At 64.8% G+C, this 24310-nt stretch overlaps 3 protein-coding genes across 3 annotated transcripts; 2 read left to right on the top strand and 1 right to left on the bottom strand.

Annotated features, from left to right (window-relative positions):
• Positions 1 to 1253: 1253 nt before the first annotated feature.
• Positions 1254 to 7571, top strand: HAP1 (huntingtin associated protein 1). The gene is made up of 15 exons (XM_030508858.1): positions 1254 to 1374; positions 3026 to 3102; positions 3205 to 3321; positions 3402 to 3502; positions 3737 to 3845; positions 3979 to 4057; positions 4169 to 4299; positions 4388 to 4462; positions 4532 to 4669; positions 4745 to 4812; positions 4903 to 5061; positions 5222 to 5532; positions 5623 to 5841; positions 6144 to 6246; positions 6936 to 7571. The coding sequence occupies exons 1-15, from the start codon at positions 1254 to 1256 to the stop codon at positions 7291 to 7293; spliced, it is 2166 nt and encodes a 721-aa protein (XP_030364718.1). The 3' UTR covers positions 7294 to 7571.
• A 1534-nt stretch (positions 7572 to 9105) lies between these two features.
• On the bottom strand, positions 9106 to 15291 carry COPZ2 (COPI coat complex subunit zeta 2). Its single transcript, XM_030509046.1, has 12 exons — positions 15214 to 15291; positions 14900 to 14985; positions 14710 to 14815; positions 12007 to 12075; positions 11739 to 11820; positions 11572 to 11663; positions 10377 to 10432; positions 10159 to 10236; positions 9900 to 9951; positions 9713 to 9816; positions 9536 to 9563; positions 9106 to 9357 (listed from the first exon to the last, which is right to left on the bottom strand). The coding sequence occupies exons 1-10, from the start codon at positions 15289 to 15291 to the stop codon at positions 9727 to 9729; spliced, it is 789 nt and encodes a 262-aa protein (XP_030364906.1). The 3' UTR covers positions 9106 to 9357; positions 9536 to 9563; positions 9713 to 9726.
• On the top strand, positions 14114 to 24310 carry LOC115617865 (endoplasmic reticulum membrane sensor NFE2L1). Its single transcript, XM_030508857.1, has 7 exons — positions 14114 to 14256; positions 14737 to 14942; positions 15324 to 15835; positions 19756 to 19962; positions 20357 to 20446; positions 20734 to 20895; positions 21150 to 24310. The coding sequence occupies exons 3-7, from the start codon at positions 15326 to 15328 to the stop codon at positions 22473 to 22475; spliced, it is 2295 nt and encodes a 764-aa protein (XP_030364717.1). The 5' UTR covers positions 14114 to 14256; positions 14737 to 14942; positions 15324 to 15325; the 3' UTR covers positions 22476 to 24310.

Below are 24310 nucleotides of genomic sequence, written 5' to 3'. Positions count from 1 at the left end.
AGGGAGATGCTGGGGCTGAGGATGCCCAGTTCTGGCCCCAGCTCCAGGAGGGTTATGGCAGGACGTGGTTTAGGGCAGGATCCCAGCAGAGGCGCGGGAGTCCAGGAGGCAGGAAAAGGCATCATGTGATGAGGAGGGGCAGCTCCAGCCCCAGCCTCATCGGCTCATCAATTAGCTTGGTACTAATGAGGAATGGCACTGGGGCAGGCTGTGCGTATGTTGGCATTACCAGCATCACGCTGAGCTGTGGGGCCGTGGGGCCACGGAGCTGTGGGGCCCTCGCCGCAGCCCCGCTGCTCTCCCACCCATGGGGCCTGTGTACGTGCCAGCCAGCTCCTCCATAATTCAGCACATGATTTATTCGGCTCCTGCGTCCGCGCTGGCTGTGGTTGTGGGGGTGCCAGCCGGGCAGCGGGGGCTCCAGCATGGGGCACGGGGCCAGGCTCGTGCCAGCCCGAGCTCAGAGCACAGAGGTGCCGAATGGGGCAGGTTGGATGGGGATGGAAAAGCCCTTTCCCAGCTCAGGGACCCAGCAGGTCTCCCAGCACCGCACTGGGCACCTTGCAGGGCCTGTGGTGTCCATGTGGGTGATGGCAAGGCACCCAGGCCTGGCTGGAAGAGCAAGGCTGGCCAGGCAAAGGCTGTGCTGGGGTACCAGCCCGGGGACCCCAGCCCTGCATAGTGTGGGGTTTGGAAGAAGGACCCAAAACCTCTCCCTGCCCCTCCTAAGGGGCAGAAGCTGCTGCCTGTGCGTGACCCATTGGGTCAGCCCTGCAAAGGGACCAGCGAACCCTTCATGTCCCCTCTCAGGGGCCAGCACTGGCCACATCCATGGGGACCCCCGTGCCCAGACCCCCCCGTATCCATGGGCTTGGGGCTGGGAGGTGGGACACATCGCCCAGCGGCACCAGCACCCCTGGGCTGAGCAGGGTTGTCCTGATGGGTCCCCAGGGTGCCCCAGTGGGGAACCCGGTCCCGGGGCACCTCTGGGATGCCCCGACGGGGATCGGGTCCCAGGGGAACCCCAGGGCAGCATCAGCCGCTGGGATCCGACCCGAACCACAGGGATCGGGCAGGAACGGGCGGCCCCGGCCCCCCCGGCCCCTCCAGCTCCGCCCCCGGCCCCGTTCCCGGTCACGATCGCGGTCGATGGGACGCGCCCGGGCAGGTGCGCGCAGACGGGACGACCCTATAAATAGGGGCGGGCTGCGCTGCGTTGCGCGGCTGCGGAGGGCACGGCTCGGCTCGGCACGATGGAGATCTGGAGCAGCCCCGCTGCCTACGACGAGCGGAACGGGAACGCGAACGCGAACGCGAACGCGAACGAGGAGCGGGGCGGCGGCACAGACCCCATCGCCCGGGAGCTGGAGGAAGGTGAGGGCGGCCCGGCCCAGTCCGGTCCTGCCCGGGGGAGCGGAGCTGGGTCGGGGTGTCCCCGCCGGGCGGTGCCGTGCCCCGTCCCGCTGCGGAGTGCGCAACCCCTGCTCGCAGCGCTGCGTCCCGGGGAGCTGCCGCCTGGTCCCGGGGGGACCCGGAGCCCCTGGAGCGCTGACCCTGCTCGGGGGGGCGGGCAGAGAGATGGGGCGAGGGGCCCCGCCAGGTCTACGTGTGCCCATGGGTTGGGGGTCCCCTCTTCGCCCCGCACCCCGCTGGATCAGGCCGGCGCTGGGGCGGGTGTTTACGTGTTTGCAGCGCTGCAGCCCTCTGTGCCTCCCCGGGCCCGCCGCTCGCTCAAACCGTAACGATGCTCATGCTCTAATTACTTCCAATTAACGGCTCAGGGGCCTGACAAGGTGCAGTCGGGGACCCTGCAGGGAGCGGCCCTGTTGGGGTGTGGGAGGGGGGTGAATTTGAGGCTGGGGTTGGCCCCTCTCCCCATAGACGTGCCCACTGGGGTCTGTGCCCACTGGGGTGCAGGGCCAGCACCCCGGGGCAGTGGGGACCGGAGGATGGGGGTGGCTGGTGGGAGCATTGCTGTGACAACACACACACCATTGCACAACCCCAGCTGGGGCGGCGTAATGGGATTTGTGTGGCTGAGCCCCCCGTTAACCCACTTTGTCTGCCCTGCTGGGGACGTGGGCTGAGGCCAGGGGAAACTGAGGCATGTGCCCTTGGGGCAGTCGAGCATCAGGAGGAGCTGTGGGGTGCAGGCAGGACCCGGGGTGCAGGCAGGGTCCGGGGCTTCGTGCTCACTGTTGGCTCCCTCCCACCGTGCGGCTCCGGCGCTGCCGTCTGGGTGCGCGCCCAGCGCTGCCGGGCAGCTCCTGCAGGCACGGTTGGCAGGATGGGTCCCTGTCCTTGTGCCATTTCTCCCTGCCCCACACAGAGCAGCAGGGGAGCAGGCAGGGCCCGGCCCGGTGCAGCAGCGCTGGGTGCTGCCCGTGGGTTGCCTGCGCCTTTGCGCTGCGGCAGCGACGGGCACCGGGGTGGGCGCAGAGGCCGCAGCCCCGGAGGATGCGCTGGGCTCGGCCAGCAGAAAGTAGGGCAGCGCTGGCTGCTGGGAGGCGGGGTTGAGGGGAGGGGGCTGGGGACAGATTGGAGGCGACGCTGCCTGCGGGCCCGTCTCGGCGTGGTGCCACCCACTGCTATTTATACTGGAGCTCCAGCCTGCTCCTTGCTGGAGGTGTCGCCTCCGATCCTGTCTCTGCTGCCTGCCTTTTCCCATCCCTCCTTCCCGTCTGTCTGCCCTGCGGTGGGGCTGGCACTATGGGTGCAGCGAGGGGGGGGTCAGCATCCTTCTTTGCCATCCCAAGATGCAGCAGGGGTGGGGGTGAGGTGGGAGCACCCCGTTCCCCGTGATGCTGACCTGGCTGTGAGCATCCCTGCACACCTCTGCACCACGGCTGGTGCTGCCAAGCAGATAAAAGGCCCTTTTTGGTGACCAGCGTGGAGCTGCTTCGTGCTGCCTGCAGCAGCCACCTCCCGTTCTCTCCATGTGCAGCCCTGGGGGTCGCTGATGGGAAGCAGTGACACGGGGGGACAGTGCTGAGCTGCCGGGTTCACCCATCCCCTTTTCCCCCAGTTCTGTGCGCTGAGCGGATGGTCAGGATCACAAAGACCTACCACGACATCGATGCTGTCACCAACCTGCTGGATGAGGTACGATGGAGGGACCCTGGGGATGGAGGGATGGGCAAGGGCTGGGGACAAGGGGGCAGAGCAGGGGACGAGCTGGGGCTGACACAGACCTGCCCTTTGCAGAAGGAGCGGGACCTGGAGCTGGCAGCGCGCATCGGGCAGTCCCTGCTGAAGCAGAACCGGAGCCTCACGGAGCGCAATGAGCTGCTGGAGGAGCAGCTGGAGTTGGCCAAGGAGGAGGTAACGGACCGCGGGGTCCTGGGGGGGTGATGCTGTCCCCTCGGCCGTGCTGTGATGCCCCTTTCCCCCCCCACCCCCAGATCGCGCAGCTGCGCCATGAGGTTTCCATGCGGGATGATCTGCTCCACTTCTACACCACTACAACAGAGGAGAGTGAACCCATCTCCTGCACCTCCGCACCGTGAGTGGGGGTCCCCGTCCCACTCGGGCAGGGCTGGTCCTGGGGTGCTGGGCCAGGAGCTGTCACCATCGCTGGGGCAGCACAGGGGCTGGTGCTCTTTTCCCTCCCACAGCAGCCATAGGTCCAGCCCCACAGAGCTGGGTCACTGCAGATGCCTGTCTGGGAGCTGGGGGCAGTGGGCAGCCCCGTCCTGCCTGTGCTGTGGGTGCTCAGCACCTTCCCTGGTGTCCCCAGGTTGCACCGGCCCGAGCCCTCGCTGTCCCTGCAGCAATACTTCCAGTACGACACCTTGCAGCAGAAACTCAAGTGCCTGGAGGAGGAGAACCAGAAGCTCCGCATGGAGGTTGGTGGGGACACCCTTTGCTGTGCCCACCCCTGCCCCACTCGCTGCTGGGGGTGGGAGGGTCCTGAGCCGGCCTCGGGGGGTGCTGCAGGTCCTGCCCATCATGTTCAGACCCTCTGCCCCTCTCCCCCAGGCCAACAACATCACAACCGAGACGTGTCGGTACGAGGAGCAGGAGCAGCAGCTGATGATCGACTGTGTGGAGCAGTTCTGTATGTGGGCTTTGGGGGGGCTGCAGGCACTGCCCAGCACCGCTGCATGGGCTGGGGAAGGGGGGGGGCTGTTGTGCCCTGTCAGTGATGGCCCCCCCTGGCCTTCCCCAGCCGAAGCGAGCCAGCAGGTTGCCCACCTCTCGGAGGAGCTGGCCCGCAGGGCCGAGGACACGGCGCGGCAGCAGGAGGAGATCAGCCAACTCCTGGTGCAGGTCGTGGAACTGCAGCACAAGTGCCGCATGGTGAGTGTCCAGGTGCCCCCTGCCCGTGCTGGGGTGGGGGACACACACACAGGGCACAGCTCCCTGACCCCCCCGCTCCTGCCCGCAGTACGGCTCCGAGGTGGAGGAGCTCCAGCAGCACTTGGCCGCGGCGAAAGAGGTGCAGCAGCAGCTCCGGATGGAGGTGAGCCTGGAGTGGAGGGGGGGTCCTGGTGCCCCCAGGGCTGTGTCTGAGCTGTGCCTGTGCCCGCAGCTGCGGGACTTGCAGGAGAAGTACACGGAGTGCGGCGGGATGCTGCAGGAGGCCCAGGAGGAGGTCAAGAGCCTGCGGAGCCGCAGCCTGCCCAACAGCACCGTCAGCCGCTACGGCGCGGCCAGCCTCCTGCCCGTGGTGAGCTGAGCGGGGGTACAGGGGGTACGGGGGGCTCTGCGCTCACCTCTCACACTGTCGTCCCCGTGTGTCCAGGACTCCCTGGCAGCTGAGATCAAGGGGATGATGAGGAAGGGCACAGACAGCTCCTCCTCAGACTACAAGTGAGTGCATTGGCGGCTCATGGCCCTGGCGGGGGGGGGTTCCCTGTGGGGCTGGCTCAAGGGTCCATCCCTGCTGCTTCCTGCCCGCAGGAGCTGCCGGCGCATCTTTGAGACGGTGAAAGCGGTGAACCAGGCGGCCAAAGCCAAGTCTTGCTCCGAGTCCCCCCACAACACGCCGGGCTCCAAGCAATGCTCAGCTGCCCCTTCCATGGGGAGCAGCACCCCCTGCACCGGCTCGGAGGGGGCCCGGTGAGTGCCTTGGGGGGGCTCTGGCGGGGTGCTGGGCTATCGGTGGGGTGCTGATGGAGCATTGAGCGATGCCACAAGCCTGGAGCAGGGGCTGGCAGAGCATTGGGGGGTGCAGTGTGGGGCCATGGCCATGAGCACCCTGACGCTGCGCCCTCGGCAGTGGCGAGGGGCCCAGAGCGGGGCCGCGGGCAGCGCCGGGCCGGCAGGACCTGGAGGCGGCTGTGCAGCGGCTGTCGGTGCAGCAGCAGAGCCCTGAGGAGGAAGGCTCCTCCTTGGAGGCGGAGCGGGAGCACAAGCTGTGGCGGCTGCGGGACGGGGACAGCTCCAGCGGCTTCCTCACCCCCAACGACAGCATCGTCTCCACCGGGACCAACTACTCTGCGGGCTCGGAGCTCACCGCTGGCTCCGGCTTCTCCCTCGGGTCTCTCTCCTACCTGCCTGACAAGCTGCAGATCGTGAAGCCCCTGGAAGGTGAGGGATGGAGAGAGCTTCCTGCTGTGCAGAGCTGGATGTGCCATGAGGGTCCCATGGCCGCAGCTCTGTGTGTGTCCCCCCCCCCAGGCTCGGTGACCCTCCACCACTGGCAGCAGCTGGCACGGCCCAACCTGGGCGGGATCCTGGTGCCCCGTCCCGGGGTGCTCACCAAAGACTTCAGGCAGCTCGACATCGACCTGGAGGAGGTTTACAGCCTCAACGACCTGGAGGAGGACGACTTGGACGCCGGCTCCTTCCAGCTGCTCCCTACCTCAACCCCCGCCAAAGCCAAGGAGCGCCCCGGGGGTGAGCGCGGGGCGAGGGTGCGGAGGGGACGCGGCCCTCGGGATGCTCCGGTCCTGCCCCTCGCACCCCCCCTGCACCAGCCCGCCCGGCCCCGGGGGGATGCTCTGTCTGCGGCCGCCCCGGTGGGCTGAGCCCGCACCCGTTGCGTGCGGAGGGGCCGCGGCCGGGAGAGGCGCCAGCTCCGGTACCCGCTTGTCCGCGGAGCTGCCCGTACCCGCAGCCCAGCTTTGCCTCTCCCATCCCACCTCTGCCTGTGTCCTCCGCCCCCTCCCCGTTAACCCCGTGTCTCCTGTCCCTTCCAGTGTTCCTCTCTGTTAACAACCTCCCCCAGACCCCGTCCACCTTCACCATCACCACCTGCCACATCCTGCACCCCACCACCGCGCTCACCACGGTGACACCCAGGTAAGGCGTGGGGCGCCCCCACCGCCTGCTCTGCCTGCACCGCTGTAACCCCCCCCCCCCAACGCTCTGCTGCTCACCCCTGCCTCTGCTCTGCGCTGGGAGCTGACAGCGCCATGCCCGGTGCTTGGAATGTCCTTACCTCTGGCTGCTTGTGCCTTGGGGCAGTGCCGCCCCCCTGGCCCCTGCGCTGCAGCACCTTGATGGGAAGAACAACCTTGGGACAGAGCAATGTTTGCTCCTGGTGCTGGCCGGGAGCCGCTTTCCCGGGAATGGCGCTTGTGCATCCACCAGGACCGTTCCCCTTAATTAACGAGCGGTGCTTTAGCGCTAATGAGCTCCTGTGGGGCTCGCTTGGGGGTCGGGGTGAGCTGGAGTTCACTGGATGAGACCCTGCATGCTTGGAAAGCACTTGTGGAGCAGCAGCCCTGCCCCATCCTCTCCTGGCTCCCTGGGAATGGGGGGGGGGGGGGGGGGGGGCTGTAGCCCCCCAGCACCGTGCCTTGAGCTTTGGGGTGCTTGGGCAAGGTTGCAGGGGCTGCCCTGCTCGGGAACCCCAGCTCGGGGTTCGTGAGGGGAATGAGCATGGAGGAAGGAGGAAAGGGGGCCCTGCTCTGCCTGAGGCCCTGCAGCAGCATCGGCCAGGCCCCCCCCCCCACTGACCCCCTCTTCTCCTCTCTCTTCCCCCCCAGTCTATATAACGCCGTCGTGCCTTCTTGTGGGCCCTTTGCGGGGCTGAACCTTGGCAGCCCCTACCCGGTGCTATCTTCTGTCTATCCCGGACCCCCCAGCACCCCCGTGGGACTCGTCACGCTCCTGCTGGGCCGCGGCATCCTCCCCTCGGCGCCAGGACCCCCCCTGTTCCCCCGTGCCCATCCCTGGTCCTTCCCCACGCCTGGGGGGCAGGAGGGACCCGGGCCCAGGAGCAGCATCTTCAGCTTGAACCTGGTGGAGAAGCTGCGGCGCCTGGGGCTGGACAAGGTGGTGGCCAGAGGGGAGATGTCCTGCACCCAGGGACAGTACGGGGGGGGCCGGGGCGCACTGACGTGACGGTGTCGCAGAGCCCGGAGGCTCAGGATGAGACACATTCTCTTCATGGTTCATCTCTGGGGCGATGGAGACGGGGCAGCCCCAGCACTGGCACATGGGGGTGTTGGGGTTTAAGCCCAGCCGGTAACTCAGAACTGCTCCTCGTGGGATGGGGAGGAGAAGGGAAAGGATGTGAACCCCACGGGTTGTGGTAGAACAGTCCAGTGACTAAAGGATAACACAAACCCACTACTGCTACCCCCGACAATAATAAGGGACATTACAAGGGGAGGGAATATGAAACCAAAAGGGGAAAAGAAAGCAATAAACATAAGTGATGCCTAATTGCTCAGCACCCACCGACTGATGCCCAGCCCGTCCCGGTGACAACCTCCATGGAGCAGGGGGGTGGTCGTGGGAAGGGGGGGCTCGTGGAGAAGCCTTTGGGGTGTCACTAGTGGTATGGGGGGCACACACGCCGCTTTGGGGTCGACGTGGTGTGGAGCCCCACAAGGGGGGTTAGGGTATGAGGAGGGGTGTCCCAAGGGAGAGGTGTCCCTGTGATGGGGGGGGGATAGAACTGAGGGATCCCCAAGGGAAGTTTGGGGGTCCCTGGGGTTTGGGGGTCGCAAAGGAGTGGGGTATGGGGGGGTCCGGATCGGGGAGGGGGCTCCTGTGCGGGGGTTCCCGCGCTCCCCCACTCCGCCGGCAGGTGGCGCTGCAGGACCGCGGATAGGCAGTCCCGGTAGGGGCGGGGCTAAGGCGGTGTTGGGCGTGGCCGTGCTCCATATAAGGAGTGTGTCCGGCGCGGGGCGGGGCTATGCAAAAGAGGCCTCCGCCCGCCAAGGGAGCGTCGGGCAAGAGCCGCGCGGCGGCCGCGGCGTGAGGGAGCGTCGGGCAAGAGGCAGCGGTGAGGGCCAGCGGGGGGACCCCTTCCCTTCCCTTTTCCCTTTTCCCTTTTCCCTTTTCCCTTTTCCCTTTTCCCTTCTCCCTTCTCCCTTCTCTCTTCCTTTTCCACTTCCCTTTTTCCTTTCCCTTTTCCCTTCTCTTTTCCCTTCCCTTTTTCCCCTCTGTTTTCCCTTTTCCCTTTCGCTTTTCTTTTTCCTTTCCCTTTTCTCTTCTTTTTTCCCTTCCCTTTTCCCTTGCTTTGTCCCCTCCATTTCCCTTTTCCTTTCCCTTCTTTTCCCTTCCCTTTTCCCTTTCCCTTTTCCCTTCCTTTTTCCCTTCCCTTTTCCCTTCTTTTTTCCCTTCCTTTTCCCTTCCTTTGTCCCCTCCGTTTCCCTTTTCCTTTCCCTTCTTTTCCCTTCCCTTTTCCCTTTCCCTTTTCCCTTCCTTTTTCCCTTCCATTTTCCCTTCTTTTTTCCCTTCCTTTTCCCTTCCTTTGTCCCCTCCGTTTCCCTTTTCCTTTCCCTTCTTTTCCCTTTCCCTTTTCCCTTCCTTTTTCCCTTCCCTTTTCCCTTCTTTTTTCCCTTCCTTTTCCCTTCCTTTGTCCCCTCCGTTTCCCTTTTCCTTTCCCTTCTTTTCCCTTTCCCTTTTCCCTCCCCTTTTCCCTTCTTTTTTCCTTTTTCCCTTTCCCTTTCCCTTTTCCCTTTGCTTTTCCCTTCCCTTCTTTTCCCTTCCCTTCTCCCTCCCTTCCCTCTGTACAGGACCCCACTGATCTGCAGCAGCTCCAAATGCTGAACCCGCAGAGAGTGGAATTTCCCAGGAAAACCCGTAAAAGTCACTTTTGCCTCCAAAGGAAACACAAAGAGCAAAGGACCCCCCAGCTCCCGGCCGGGGTGGGTGACCCCGGGACCCAGCACCCCGTCACCGCTGATGGAGGGAGGACACGGAACCGGGGAGGAGAACTTTATTTGTGGCTGGGAGCGAGCGGGAATCAGCTCCCCTTCATTTTTCCCTTGATATTCCCGACGCTGGAGGCAGACGGGAGGCCTGGATGTGGCCAGGGTGGATGGGGGGATGCCAGGGAAGGTCTCTGTGTCCTGCTGCCCACCGCTGGGATCCCACCTTTCCAAAGAGCCGCTCCAAGGGGAGCTGTTGTGTCCATAGGGATGGCACCGTGTTCTCTTTGGGGGGCCGCAGGACCTGCAATGAGACCGCAGGGATGGGGATGGGATCAAGCTGACCGTGGGGAGCCATTCCTGGCCAGCTGCCTGGGAATGGGGGGGACACCTCATGCCAAGCAATTAGGGGTGCTGGGGTGCACCCCATCTCCTTGCTAATGGGTGAAGCTGGGCAAATCCCCCCCCCCGTTAGCACTTACGTGGGGCACGCTCTGCTCAGGCACCAACCTGGAGGAGAGAAGGGGACCAACAGCTTCAGCCGCGGCCCCATGGGATGCCCTGAGGTGGGAAGCACCCTCCGGACACCCATCGGGACCCTGAGCCCAATCCCTGCCCATTCCCAGGGGATGCCCCCCAGGCACAGGGAAGGGTTTGACCTCATCAGTGCTGCTTATTTGTGGCTGTTCCCGGGGTCCCTCCGCTCCGAGCTGCCCGACAGGTAGTCGAAGAGGATGAAGCCGTATGGGGCCGGCTCCGGGACCTGGGTGGGAGAGAGGATGAGGAGGGTGCAGGAAGGAGGCGGGCTGCAGGAGGAAGGCCATGGAGCGGGATGGCCGCGCTCACCCGCAGGCTCAGGCGCTGGATCACTTGCTGTGGGTCGCTCTCCAGGATCACCCTATGGAGCAGAGCGGTGCTGTGCCCATCCCACCGGGATGCCCCAATCCCGGCTGTGCCCCACTGGGCACCACCACCCCGTGCCTCAGTTTCCCTCCCTGTGCAAAGCGATGGAGGCAAAGCGGGGTGCTCAGGTCCCCCTTGGCACCTTCCCAGCACCCAGGGGACCCCCTGTCCCTGCACCCCCCCCACCCCAGCAGGAGCTCACCCCCTATCCACGATCTCATCCACCACCAGGAACGTCCCCTCCATGTTATCCAGCAGCCAGCGCTTCTCCACCTCCTTCCTGCGGGCGAGCGGGTGGGAGACGGGAGCACCCGCTCCCGGTGATCCCATGTGAGGTGCTGGGAGCCGGACCCCCCCATCCCGGGGAGCCCTGCCTCGGGTTCCCCGTGGGTTTGGAGCTGAGCGGCCCCAGGGACTCACTGCAGGAGGTGGCCAAGGGCGTCGAGGAGGCAGGTGAGCACGGACAACAGCATCAGCTGCGGGAGAACCGGGGGTCAGTGAGGCCATGGGGGGTCCCTGGGTGTCACTGAGGCCATGGGGGTCCCATGGGTGTCAGTGAGGCCATGGGGGTTCCATAGGGTGTCACTGAGGCCATGGGGGTCTCTGGGGTGTCACCGAGGCCATGGGGGGTCCATAGGCTGTCACTGAGGCCATGGGGGGTCCCCTGGGTGTCACTGAGGCCATGGGGGGTCCATAGGGTGTCACTGAGGCCATGGGGGTCCATAGGGTGTCAGTGAGGCCATGGGGAGTCCATAGGATGTCAGTGAGGCCATGAGGGTCCATAGGGTGTCAGTGAGGCCATGGGGGTCCCTGGGGTGTCACTGAGGCCATGGGGTGTCCATAGGGTGTCAGTGAGGCCATGGGGGTCCCATGGGTGCCAGTGAGGCCATGGGGGTCCCTGGGGTGTCACCGAGGCCATGGAGGGTCCATAGGGTGTCAGTGAGGCCATGGGGGTCCCCTGGGTGTCACTGAGGCCATGGGGGTTCCTGGGGTGTCACCGAGGCCATGGGGGGTCCATAGGGTGTCAGTGAGGCCATGGGGGTCCCATGGGTGTCAGTGAGGCCATGGGGGGTCCCTGGGTGTCAGTGAGGCCATGGGGGGTCCCTGGGTGTCACTGAGGCCATGGCGGTCCCCTGGGTGTCACTGAGGCCATGGGGGGTCTCTGAGGTGTCACCGAGGCCATGGGGGGTCTCTGAGGTGTCACCGAGGCCATGGAGGGTCCATAGGGTGTCACTGAGGCCATGGGGGTCCCTGGGGTGTCACCGAGGCCATGGGGGTTCCTGGGGTGTCACCGAGGCCATGGGAGGTCCATAAGGTGTCACTGAGGCCATAGGGGGTCCATAGGGTGTCACTGAGGCCATAGGGGGTCCATAGGGTGTCAGTGGGGCCATGGGGGTCCCTGGGGTGTCACCGAGGCCGTGGGGGGTCCATAGGGTGTCAGTGAGGCCATGGGGGTCCCAGGGTGTCACTGAGGCCATGGGGGTCCCTGGGGTGTCACTGAGGTTATGGGGGGTCCATAGGGTGTCAGTGAGGCCATGGGGGTCCCATGGTGTCACTGAGGCCATGGGGGTCCCTGGGGTGTCACTGAGGATAAGGGGGGGTCCATAGTTCCTACCTCATTCTCCTGGCACCCCCCCACCACGTAGAAGACGAGGTCCCCGCTGCTCCTGTACACGACGGTGAGTCCCTCCAGACACGCCACTTCCCCTGCGCACGGGGCAGCGTTAGAGCCCCCCCGGCAGACGCTGCTGCCCCACGGCCGGTGCCCCCCCCACCGCTCACCGCCCGCCCGCTGGCTCTGCCTGAAGATGCTCCTCTCGAAGGCCAACTGCTCCTGGGCCGTGGGGAAGGTGCTGTCGTAGTACTGCGGGGGGGCAGGGGCTCAGCACAGCGCCCGGGGGGGGGGGGGGGCATGTGCCAGGACCCCCAGGGTTGCCATCAGGACCCCCAAGCCCCCACTGGGACCCCCAAACCCGCAGCAGGGGGGTGATGCTGAGCTGGGGTGGGGGGGGTGGGGGGAACTGAGGCACCGGGGGGGGGGGGGCTTCACCTTGGCCAGGAGGCGCTGCCCGAGGCTGTCCAGGACGAGCAAGGCCTTCACCGTGTACAGAGAGGGCTCCTGGGGGGCCGGGGGGGGGGGGGGCTCAGTCCCGGCCACCCCCAGCCCGCTCCGGGTATTGGGGACCCCCCTTGCTCCCCCCCCCCGTTTCTCCCCATTCCCTCTCATTCCGTTTCCCCATTTTCCCTCTTCCCCCCATCTCCCCCCATCTCCCCATAGTCCTCCCCCTCTGTCCCTCTCCCCTCCCCACCAGCCCCTTCCTCCCCCCCCCCCTCCGGTTTTCCCCCTCTCCCGTTCCCTCCCCATGTTTTTCCCGTTTTCTCCTCCTCCATTCCCCCCCTCCCATATTTTTCTTCCCGTTTTCCCCCCGTTTCTCCCCATCCCGCCGCGGCTGCACGAAGTTCCCAGCGGGGCTGCGCGGTCCCGATCCCTGTCCCGATCCCGGTCCCGATCCCGATCCCGATCCCGGTCCCGGCCGTACCGGCCCCGCGGGCTCCATGTCCCCGCCGCCCCGGTTCCCCCCCCCCTCCCCTCCCCGCGCTGCCGTTCCCGCCCCCCCCCGGCCCGCTCCGCCCCGGTCCCCCCCTCCCTGCGGTACCGGAGGCAAACGGGGGTCCCCCGGGGGTGCAGGAACGGGGGGACGGGGGGGGGGGAACGGACCCACACACGTGTGTGTGGGGGGGGCTGATCTTCGCGCCCCTCCTTTGGGAAAGAACCCACACCAGGGGGGGATGAGAGCGCACCCCCCGCACCCCGAATGGGGGAGTTCAGGGGAACCGGTGTGGGGGGGGGCAAGTTCTCCCCTGGGGAAGGGGCTCCCGAGCAGCACCGGGCACCCACAGGCTGCTGCCTGCCCCAGCTGGGGACGCTGCCAAACAGTCCCCGAGGGGGGGGGACACTAAAAATAACCCCCCGAGGGGCTCGGGTTGCGGGGGGGGAGGTTGGGCGCCGGGGCCGGCAGCGCCCCCACGTTCCTCCCCTGGTGCGTTGGGATCGGGGGGGACGCGGGGCCGGTGCCTCCAAGCGCCCGTTGTGGGCGCATCGCGGGTTGTTTTCCAGGCACAAAGCAAGCTCCATGACCCAAAATCTCTGGGATCTGGGCGCTTCCAGGCTGCTCCGGTGCCTTTCGGGGTTGTGGATGCTCTGGAGCATCCCTGCTTGTGGCGTGAGGGGCTTTGGTGGCATTGCCAGCTTGGGAATGCCCCCCCCCCCCGGGGCTGGGGAACCTCAGCGTGGCTCCTTTTCCTCTGGGATGAACTATTGTCTCTGGCATCCTGTTTGGTGCCGGGGCAGGGCAGGGGGTGCCTGGGCTGGGCAGGAACAGCAGGCAGGGGCGGTGCTGCTCCGGCCGCCCTCACCGCCTCCCTGCCCGCTCTGGCATGGGTTTGCGCCACGCCAATCCATAGGGAAAGGCAGAAACGAGCTGCTCGGAGGTGACGGGGTTGAACACCGCCCTTGCTCCCTGCTTATCACAGTTCCATTGGGAATGCGGTGGTCACCGGGAGGGGTGAGATGGGCTCAGCTCCCGCAGCACCTTGGACCTCCAGGGGGTGTTTAGGCTGGATAAAGGGAACAATTCCTTCCCCAGAGGGTGCTTGGGCATTGGAACAGGCTGCCCAGGGCAGGGCTGGGGTCCCGCTTGTGCGGGCGGGAGGCGCCGCGCAGAGCCGGAGCCCCGCGGGGCGATGGAGGCTGAACCCTGGGGGGGGATTCCGCCATGGCGGCCGCGGGCCTCGCCCTTCGCTGAGGGCCTGGGGCGCCCGCTGCCATGGCAACAGCTGCGGGGCGAAGGGGCGGGGCTTGTGCGCCGCGGGGATTGGTGAGCGCCGCTGCCAGTCAAGCGCGCAAAAGGGCGGCTGGGTGCTGCGCGTCGTCTCATTGGCTGCTGAGGCTGTCGCTCGGAGGAGACGTCGCGTTCTATTGGACGAGGCGCTTTGTCAATCAGTAGCTGAACAGAAGGCGGGCCGCGTTGGCTAAGTTCTCTTCTCCGATTGGCGGAGAGTACCGATTGGCAGCTCAATCTGCCTATCCCAGCGGCGGCAGGGGCGGGAGCAACGCCTTTCCTCCGCCTTTTATTGGTCCGCCGTTTCATCCCCGTCCTCCCTTTCGCGGGCGCCGATTGGTGCCGGCGCCGCGCGAGGCGGGAGGGGGCGGTGGTTGGCCAGGGCGGGGAGCGGGAGCGGGGCCGGCGGCGGGGCCGGGGCCGGGACCGGGAGCGCGGTCGCGACCGGCGGCGAGCGGGTACCGGGGGGGGCCGGGGCCGGGAGGCGGGGGGGGGGGGCGCGACGCGACGCGGGGCCGGGGCGGGCGGGACCGCGCGGAGGGGGGGGGGCCGGGTCACGAGGCGGCGCGGCGCGGCGCGGGGCGGGGGGGGGTGTCTTAAAGGGGCCGCGGGGACCGGGGCGGGGGTGTGAGGGAGGCGGCACATGGAGCCCCCATCGCCGCCCCCCGGAGCCGCCGCCCTGCGGCCGCGGCGCTGGGATGTTTTGGTGCCGGTGGGAACGGGTGTGCGGAGCGAAGGGAGCGCAGCCGGAGGCACCGGGAGAGGGGAAGGTGACGCACCGGGCTAAGAATAGCCCCGGGGAGGGGAAGCGCGGACAATGGTGTCCGCGGCGGTGCCCCCCGCCGTGTGCCGGGGTCCGGGCGCGGGGGGGAGCCGCCGGCGCGGAGGGTGGCGCCGCCGCGGTGCGTTACCGGGTTCTTTCTCTGGTTACGTTTCAGCTGCTGATGAAACCGCAGCCGGGAGCGGAGGAGTCTTTGGACCTTCCTATGAGCGGGACCTTTGGCTCGTAAAAGGCGCCTTCAAGAAGCTTCAGGGAAGGGAGGAGAAGGGACAAAGGAGCGGCCGGAGGAGGGAGCAGCCCCCGTCCTGGAGCAGGGGGGCCTGGGGGGCTGCAGGAAGCCGCTGTATGTGGAGGGTTTGGACAGTAAGTCACCCACATCTTTATGTAGCTGTGTTATAAAACAGCCCTGAAGAGAAGGGAAAGGGCAGGAGGGGGGGGGAGGCAGAGTTTGGTGCTGCTTGAGCTCTAGATCCTTGATTATCCAAGTTCCGGGAGTGTAAAAGGAAACCAAAGTCCTGAACCCGAAGCCTTGAATGTTCTTTAAACTTCCACCCTGTTCCGTGACGACCTGGGTGCCCGAGTTGTCACTTTACTTTGTTAGTGTGAAAGTGGGGCAGGGCAAAGACAAACCCACCCAACCTGTTGTGTGGAGAATTCGCCCGACGCCGGCGTGTTTTTGGTGGTGTTTCCTTTTCGTTGCCAAACCTTCCATTTGCTTGTTTTTGCCTCTTCCTCCTCCACCAGAAATGCTTTCTCTGAAGAAATACTTCACCGAAGGCCTCATCCAGTTCACCATCCTGCTCAGCTTGATCGGCGTGCGCGTGGACGTGGACACCTACCTGAACTCACAGCTCCCCCCGCTCCGGGAGATCATCCTTGGCCAGAGCTCCGCTTACACCCAGACCCAGTTTCACAACCTGAGGAACACCTTGGACGGTTATGGCATCCACCCAAAGAGCGTAGACCTGGACTATTACTTCACCGCTCGCAGGCTGCTCAACCAGGTGAGGGCCCTGGACAGGTTTCAGGTGCCCACCACCGAAGTCAGTGCCTGGTTGGTGCACAGAGACCCCGAAAGCTCCGTGGCTGGTGCTCAGCCCAGCGCCGGCATCGCCCTCGAGAACAGCGGCGGCCTCCAGGATGGGAGCAGCCCCGACGCCGGGGTGAGGGAGAGCGGAGCTGAGCAAGGCTTTGGGGAAGAACTGGAAGATCTGGGAGCGGTGGCTGCCCCTGCGAATGGAGACCTGACCAAAGAGGTAGGCAGGACCCTCTGTTGGTGCTGGGAGGGTGGGAGGGAGCTTTGGGGGGGGTGTTGTTGCCCTTTGGTGCCCACCTGAGCGAGCAGCGTGATGCATGTTGTGTGTGTTTAGTGCTTGGGAACAGCGGGTCCTCCCTTGGGAATGGCGTGATGCTACGTGTGGATTCAGTTCAGGGGCTCCAGGGGTACACGTGGGGTGGGTTTTCCTGGTTGTTTCTTTTTTTCTCAGCCTGAAAGCAAGAGGGAAAGGAGGGGGGAAAGGGTCGGGGGCAGCGTTTCGCCCTGTGCACGTGGCTTTGTGTTGCGAAAGCGATAGAACAAGGCTGGGAAATAAACAGGGGCGTTGGGTAACAGCCTCCTCCCGCGGCCAGGCGGGTGGTTGGGTTACTGGGCTCTGGAGCTCCTCCAGTGCCCGTGTTTATGGCTGGGTTTTCATCACACGTGGGTGGGGAGAGGTGAACTGCAAAGAGCTTCCTGCCTTTAGTTATCACCTCTCCCTGAGCACAACCTCCCGGGGGCCGTGGGGCCGTCCTGCCCCCCCCCGGGACCTGCTGCTCTTGGCCCTTCCTGGCACCGCTCTCTTTGTCTCACCGGGGGGGGGGACCTTCGCGCCCATTCGCCGCCTTGTGTCGTGTCTCGGGGGAGCTGCTGCGGGGTCCGGCCATGGGCAGAGCCAGCCCCAGATGTGCCCCCCCCTCCCCGTTCCCCTGCATTGAGGGGCTGGCCTGGCTCTGGCACGTGGCTCCTGCGCAGCAGCAGGCGGGGAGCGCTGCGAGCGGGTCTGGTTTGGAGGGATGAGCGTTGTGGGAAGCGGGGATGGAGCCTCGGTTATCCCAGCTCCGGTGGTATTCCAGCTGTGGGTGTGCAGCCGGTGACCTTGGAGGTGTCAGTGGGGGGAGATTGCTTGGAGGGCTGCAGAACCCCAAGGCGAATGTTCACCCCTTCAGCTTCTTCCCTGATAGTTGAGGGAGGTGATTCCCTGGCTTGGGAATAGGGAAGAACCTGGGGAAATGCCTTGGTGAGGTCCCACATGGACAACTCCGCTGTTCTTCCCTGAATCCAGTGATCTTGGCTGGGGGCATCCATCCTTGGAGCGATGGGAAACGGGGATCGGGTTTTGGAGAGAGAGGCCGTGGGTTTGAGGCCTTCTGGGAATGCTGCTGGTTTGCAGAGGCCTCTTTATTTCCCTATTAAGTGATTCCTGTTCTCGCTCTGCTCTGGAGCCAGGCTGAGAGAGCTGGGCTGGGGCAGCCTGGAGAAGAGAAGGCTCCTGAAGGGGAGACCTTAGAGCAGCTCCAGTGCCTAAAGGGGCTCCAGGAAACCTGGAGAGGGGCTTTGGGCAAGGGCCTGGAGGGACAGGCCAAGGGGAATGGCTTTAACCTGCCAGAGGGGAGACTGAGATGAGCTCTGAGGCAGAAGCTCTTCCCTGTGAGGGTGCTGAGGCGCTGGCACAGGGTGCCCAGAGAAGCTGTGGCTGCCCCATCCCTGGCAGTGTTCAAGGCCAGGTTGGACACAGGGGCTTGGAGCAACCTGCTCTAGTGGAAGGTGTCCCTGCCCGTGGCAGGGGTTGGAGCTGGAGGAGCTTTAAGCTCCCTTCAACCCAACCCAGCCCATGGGTCCGTGCACACACGGCCCAGCGCCGGACACCGCTGCAGGGTGTGGGGCTGGCTCTGCCCCTTCCCCGTTCCCGCTGTTCGGGCCTCCCTGCTCCATGTTCCGTCTCTTTTCCCCCCATAGCCCTGCCTGGGAGCCGTGGGGGGGCTGTTGTTGAGGTGCTGCCGGGGGCCCAGCACCGGGACATCCCCTTGTCCTTGTGCTCCCCCCTCATGGCGCATCGCCCTTGGGAGCCGCTGTGACATTCCAAAGCACTTGGCTCAGAGCATCCCCCCCATCAGGCTTCTCTGGGGTTATGGGGGTGTCTTCATCCCGAGCAGCTCCCACCTTCCCAACGGGAATGCCGTGTGAGCTCTGCCATCTGCAGCCTCCAAAGGCACCTGCAGGGCTCCTTCCCTAGGTGGGTGATGAGGAGGAGGAGGAGGAGGAGGAGGTGCAGCTTTAGGGTCGGGGATTCCATTTTTCCATGAGTTTTTTCCCAATGCCTGGAATACTGTGTCTCACCACGGTATTCCCATGACCTTGCTGGGGGAATATCCCTGATTATTAGGGATAACTTAATAATTATCAATCTAATTATTCTTTTATCAATGTAATTATTCCTTTATCAATCTAATTATTCTTTTATCGATCTAATTATTCGATTGTTGATTTCATGATTCCATTATCAATCTAAGTATTCCATTATCAATCTAATTATTCGATTATCAAGCTAATTATTCCTTTATCAATCTAATTATTCCATTATCAATCTAATTATTCCATTATCCATCTAACCATTGCCTGGGCACCGGCGGGAGCGTCCCAAAGAGGGGGAAGGGGGGGTTATTGTATTTCCCCCCCCGGACTCTCCGCTCCTCACCCAAAGCCCGGTGCGATCCCGGGCGCTTCCCTCTGCAGCATTGGGGGCGGGGAGGGCTGGGGGGGGGGGGGCGCTCCGGTTCCCCGGGGCCGGCTCCACACCACCGGGATATAAATACCGGCGGCATGTGATGAGCCGCTGGTGCTCAGCCTCCCCCCCCCGCACCGCAGCCGGGCGGGGATCTCCTTACACTTGGGCTCGGTCCCGGTGTGCGGGGGGTGGGACGCACACACGCACACACGGAGCGCACTTTGCCACCGGGGGGGATCACCCGCTGCGGGCCGGGGGCTCCGGGAGGGGGTGTCCAAGGTCACCCCGGGCTCGTCCCGCCTCCCCCCGGCCCGGAGCGCGGCGGGGCCGCGGGACGAGCCCCCCCCCCCCCCCCCCCCGGTGCGGCGCAGGGCGAGGCCGGGCCCGGGGCGGGCGGTGGCTCCGCAGCGGCAGGGCTGTGCGGCGCGCGGCCGCTGATTGGCTGAAGCGTCAGCCCCCGTGGTTCGGGATTGGTCAGGGCGGTGGTCCTTGGATGGCGCGGATTGGCGGTTGCGTGTACGCGGGGCGTGTGTTGGCGGCTCATTGGTGGAGAAGGGGCGTGGCGTGGCGTGCGGTTGGGCGGGGCTTGGCGGCCGCCGCAGCCAAGGTAACGGCGGGGGAGGGGCGGGCGGGGCGCGCCGCAGCCCGGCCCGGGCAGGGCGGCGGGAGCCGGGCCCGGTACCGGCAGCGCAAGGGCCCGGGACGGCGCCGCCGCCGCCGCAGCAGCGCGGGAGGAGCGGCCCCAGCCCAGCCCAGCCGAGCCCCCGCGGCCGCCCCGGGCCGGCGATGCGCGCCGCCGCCTCCCGCCGCCGCCTGCCCCCGCCGCTCCCCCGGGGACCATGATCGGTGCGAGCCGCGGCCCGGGCGGCAGCTGGGGACATGAGAAAGGTACCGGGGCGCTCGGAGCAAAGAGAGAGGCGGCGAGGCAGGGGCGGCGGGGGGGGGGGGTGGTGGCTCCAGCCCCGGTGCTGCCGGTGCCGGGGTGGTGGTGGGGGGGGCACACACGGACACGCACATTGCGGGCGGCCCGGAGCCGGTGCCGGTGCCGGGAGTTGCATCAGGTGGGTGGGAATGCGGGGATTTTCCTGCCGCGCACCCCACCCCTTATGCAAATGGCCGGGATGGCACCACGGGCTGATGCAAGGCGGCCCCGGTGCAGCCCCCGCCGCGGCGGGGCCCGGGCGGTCCCAACCGGGTGTCCATGGGCGGTGGGGCGGGGAGGGAAGGGAAAGGAGGTAGGCGGGGAGTGGGGGGCGCCATGCGGAGCCCGCAGAGCCGCGGGGGGGACCCCCGGGAGGCGGAAGGGGCCGCGGAGGGAAGGCGAAAGGGGGGTCCCCGGGGAGGGGCCGGCGGCGGCGGGGCGGGGGGGGGGCTCCCGGCCGGGGTTGAAGGGCTCGCGGTGTGTCTTTCAGGACATCGATTTGATTGACATCCTGTGGAGACAGGATATCGATCTCGGCGCTGGGCGAGAGGTTTTCGACTACAGCCACCGGCAGAAGGAGAGCGAAGTGGACAAAGAGCTGAGCGATGGGAGGGAGTGCGGGGACGGCTGGAGGAGAGACGTCCTGGACAGGAACCTCCTAGTTGATGGAGAGACCGGCGAGAGTTTCCCTGCGCAGGTAACGCCCCGGAGCCGGGGCCGTGGTGCCGCCGGGGCGAGGGGACACGGGGAGGGCTCTGCCTTCCAACGGGGCGCTGCCGAGCTGCAGGACCGGGGCTTTGCCCGGGTGGGAGACGGGGATTGAGGGTGGGCAGGAGCAGGTCGTGGGCACGTCCCTGTCCGCAGGGAGCGAGGGGGAGGGCGGCGGGTCCTTGTGGCAGAGGGGAGCAGCGGTTCCCTTCTCCACGCTGACGCTCTCGGGAGCAGAGGATGGAGCCACTGGGTGGGGCCTCTGGCTCTTTTTGGATGCGCTGTAATAAAGCCCTGCTGTAAGGAGCTCCTTTCCCATCATCATCATCATCATCACCATCATCACCTCCCTAATCCCGGGGCTACAACTGTGTTACACGCAGGTGCCTGGTGCGGAGGATCAGACAGCCCTGTCCCTGGAGGAGTGCCTTAGGCTGCTGGAGGCCACCTTCCCGTTCGGGGACAATTCGGAGGTGAGTGGATGCGGCCACGTCCTGAGCTGCTCGGTGCGCCCTGTGTCCCTTAACACCGACCACAGCAGTGAACGGGGTTTGCCTGCCTGGGGGGCAGGCTCCAGGCAGGTCACAATTAAGCATTTCTGGCCTTGCTCCTCGTTAGTTCAGAGAGGAATAACCGCAATGGGTTTGCTTTGAACAAAGGGGAACCGATGGCCCCTGTGGAGGGGTGGAAAGGGGTCCGGGATCGCTGCCTTCTGCCCCCGCCCCGAGCCATGGCCTGACTCTTGCCTTGCGTGGTTCAGTTTCCAGCTGCGGATGTGTCCACCCTGAGCGAAGCCGTGCCCGGCGAGAGCCGGCCCGCGGGCGGCCAGCCCGGCCTCCTGCCCCCCCTGCTCGCCGAGGCCGAGTCACCCTTCGACCTGGAGCAGCAGTGGCAGGACCTCATGTCCATCATGGAGATGCAGGTGAGCTCACGGCGGTGGCTGTTCCCTGCACTGGGGGGCTCCACGGCCGCACCGTGGGGCTGCCGTGGGTTGGGTTTTGCCTCAAGCTTGCGCGGTGACATTGCGCGTGGTGTGGTGGTGCTGGTGCTGGATTCGCCCTCCCGCAGCCAATCCGGCAGGATGGGGCTCGTTTGGCAGATCCAGCAGCATCATCCTGCCTTTGGCGCGCAGCGGGAGCGCGGCGCCTTCACCGCCCTGCGTGGCGTCTCTTGCAGGCTATGGAAGTGAACAGCACGACCGCTGAGCCCCTGTACAACGGCACGAGCGGGGACCTGCTGGCCTCCAACTACAGCCTCGCCCCCAACACTCCCATCAACCAGAACGTCAGCCTGCATCAGGCCTCCCTGGGTAGCTGCTCGCAGGACTTCTCCCTCTTCAGCTCGGAGATCGAAAGCCCCTCCATGGCCGGCGGCTCGGCCCTGCTCCAGCTGGCGCCGGACAACTCCACCGGCCTCAACAGCACCTTCGGCTCCACCAACCTGAGCGGCATCTTCTTCCCCCCGCAGCTCAATGGCACGGGCAATGAGACGGCGGCCCCCGAGCTGCCCGACCCGCTCGGGGGGCTCCTGGACGAAGCCATGCTGGACGAGATCAGCCTGATGGACTTGGCCATCGAGGAAGGGTTCAACCCAGTGCAGGCCTCGCAGCTGGAAGAGGAGTTTGATTCCGACTCAGGTCTTTCTCTGGATTCTGGCCACAGTCCTGCTTCTCTGAGCAGCTCCGAAGCCTCTTCCTCGTCGTCTTCTTCCTCCTCGTCCTCTTCCTCCTCCTCGTTTTCGGAGGAAGGAGCTGTCGGCTACAGCTCAGACTCGGAAAACGTGGACTTTGAAGAAGCGGAAGGGGCGGTTGGATACCAGCCAGAGTACAGCAAGTTCTGCCGCATGAGCTACCAGGACCCGTCGCAGCTCCCCTACCTGCCTTACCTGGAGCACGTTGGCCACAACCACACCTACAACATGGCACCGGGCGCCCTGGATCCCGAGGAGCCCAAAGTGCCCAGCGGCGGGAAGAAGAGCAGCAAGGAGAAGCCGTCCGAGTTCCTGGATAAACAGCTGAGCAGAGACGAGCATCGAGCCAGGGCCATGAAGATCCCTTTCACCAACGACAAGATCATCAACCTGCCCGTGGAGGAGTTCAACGAGCTCCTCTCCAAGTACCAGCTGAGCGAGGCTCAGCTGAGCCTCATCCGCGACATCAGGAGGCGAGGCAAGAACAAGATGGCTGCGCAGAACTGCCGCAAGAGGAAGCTGGACACCATCCTCAACTTGGAACGGGACGTGGAGGACTTGCAACGGGACAAGTCCAAACTGCTCAGGGAGAAAGTGGAATTCCTTAAATCCATCCGGCAGATGAAGCAGAAGGTGCAGAACCTTTACCAGGAGGTGTTCGGCCGCCTGCGGGATGAGAACGGGCAGCCCTACTCGCCCAGCCAGTACGCGCTGCAGTACGGCACCGACGGCAGCGTCCTGCTGATCCCGCGCGGCGGCGCCGAGCAGCCGGCGCGGCGCCAGGACCGCAAACAGAAGGACCGGAGGAAGTGACGGGATCGGCGCCGCGGGAGGAGCGGGACACACGTTCACCAGGGAGAACTGGAGAAGGGCTGAGCCTGGAAGTACTTAGAGGGAACTTTCCTGCCTTCTTATCCGATATTATCTTCTCGAAACCACAACCCCCACCAAACCCAACCCACGCCACTAAAGGTGACTGCTGCCGGCGGGACACGCTGCGCGAGCTGCAGGCGGAGCGCTGGGGGCTGCCCGCGGCCGGAATTCCACAGCCTTGGAATGCTTTGAGCGCAGGACACGGGCTGGGCAGCACGGGCGGTGGGATTGGCAGAGGCGGAGAAACAAACTACTGTTAGGAACTGGCTTTAAATAAGAGAGAGAGAGAAAACAAAAAGAGATTTAAGCAGAATGAACTTAAACCAAGTGATAGGAGAGACATTTTTCTGAACTTCCAAAGTTCTGTGATTTCAGGTAGTTGGTTTATTTTATTTGATTTTTTTTTTTTTTTTTTTTTTTCTTTTCCTCCTCTATTTTATTTTCCCTTTTTATTATTTTCGGGTTCTTTTTTTTTTGCTCCCCTTTTTCCCTCAACCCCTTTTTTGCCATCGGTGTGTGTGACTCGAGCCGACCGAATCCCAGCGGTACCCAACATCCCTTCCCAGAGCCGAGCAGCCGTGACTTCCATTAACCCTTCCCAGCCTTCCGGAAGCTCGCAGGGAGAACCGGGTACGTGCGGAGGGGTTTGGGAAAGGGGGGAGGGATGGGACTGGAGAGGGATAACCGGGTGTCCCCCCCCCCGGTTCATCACCACACTCGGAGCATGTCACTGCCGCCGCGCCAGCGCCGTGCTGGGCCGGCACACGCAGCAGCCTGCATGCAAACGCTGTCACCTCCCACCCGAGGGCCGGGAGCTGCTGGGCAAGAAGGTTGGGGGGTCATTGGGGGCTCCCCCCTCACCCCCCGGCAGTGCACAGCACAAGGGGAGCAGAGGGTTTAAACCCCCCCCCCCCCCATCCCCAAGCCGTGGGCTTGTCACTTATAGAACTTATAGACAGCCGTTAGGATTCCTGTTCCGTAACCGCGCTTTGATTTCTTGGGGCTTCAGCCCTGGTTTTTCCCTCTCGGGTCTTGAGTGCTTGTGTTTGAGTAAAACAAAACAAGGGAGAAGCCCGAACGTTCAAAGCTGCTCAATGTTCTCTTTGCCATAAAGATTCCGTGTAACCGTGTGATCACATTATAGGATTCTCTTCTGTCCCTAGGTGTTGGTCTGACTTCCTTTGTTTTCAGGAGGGGGGTGGGGGTAGTGCCTTGATCACTGTCCGTCTCCGCCACGGAGGCGATCCTAGAAGCTGGATTTCCAGTATAGCACAGCTGGGAGCGAACCGACTTTACCAGCAACTGACAAAAACCAAGCTTACAAACAAACACAACAAAAAAAAAAGGCTTTTTCCAAGCCAGTCCTGTGCGTGTGGGTCGGGCTGAGGGAAGGACTCGGGCTGGTAACTCAAGGGAAGGAAACCTGGTGCAGGCAGGAGAGAGGCCTGGAGTGGCCGTGGCGGGGAAAAGGTGGTTGGATCTCGGGGCTGGGGGGGGTCGGTGGTGGTGGGATGAGCCCGGGATGGCCTCAGCCCTGAGCAATCCCATCCCGCGCTCCTTGAGCTCCAATGGCTGGCCTTGGGCACGAGACGAAGCACAAGAGAGGTGGAGCTGTGGGTGCGGGGAGGTTGGAAGGGAGCCCTGCGCGGATGTGTTAAATTATTTTTCCTCTTAGAAACTTTTATTTGGAATGCTCTGTGACCTGTCAGGGAAAGAAGAGAGATTGTGTGAGCACAGGACAAAAAAAAAAATAAAACGGCTTATTCACTGTACGA

This window comes from Strigops habroptila, chromosome 19, assembly GCF_004027225.2.
Source record: "Strigops habroptila isolate Jane chromosome 19, bStrHab1.2.pri, whole genome shotgun sequence".
NCBI lineage: Eukaryota > Metazoa > Chordata > Aves > Psittaciformes > Psittacidae > Strigops > Strigops habroptila.
This window is presented reverse-complemented; position numbering and strand designations above follow the sequence as displayed.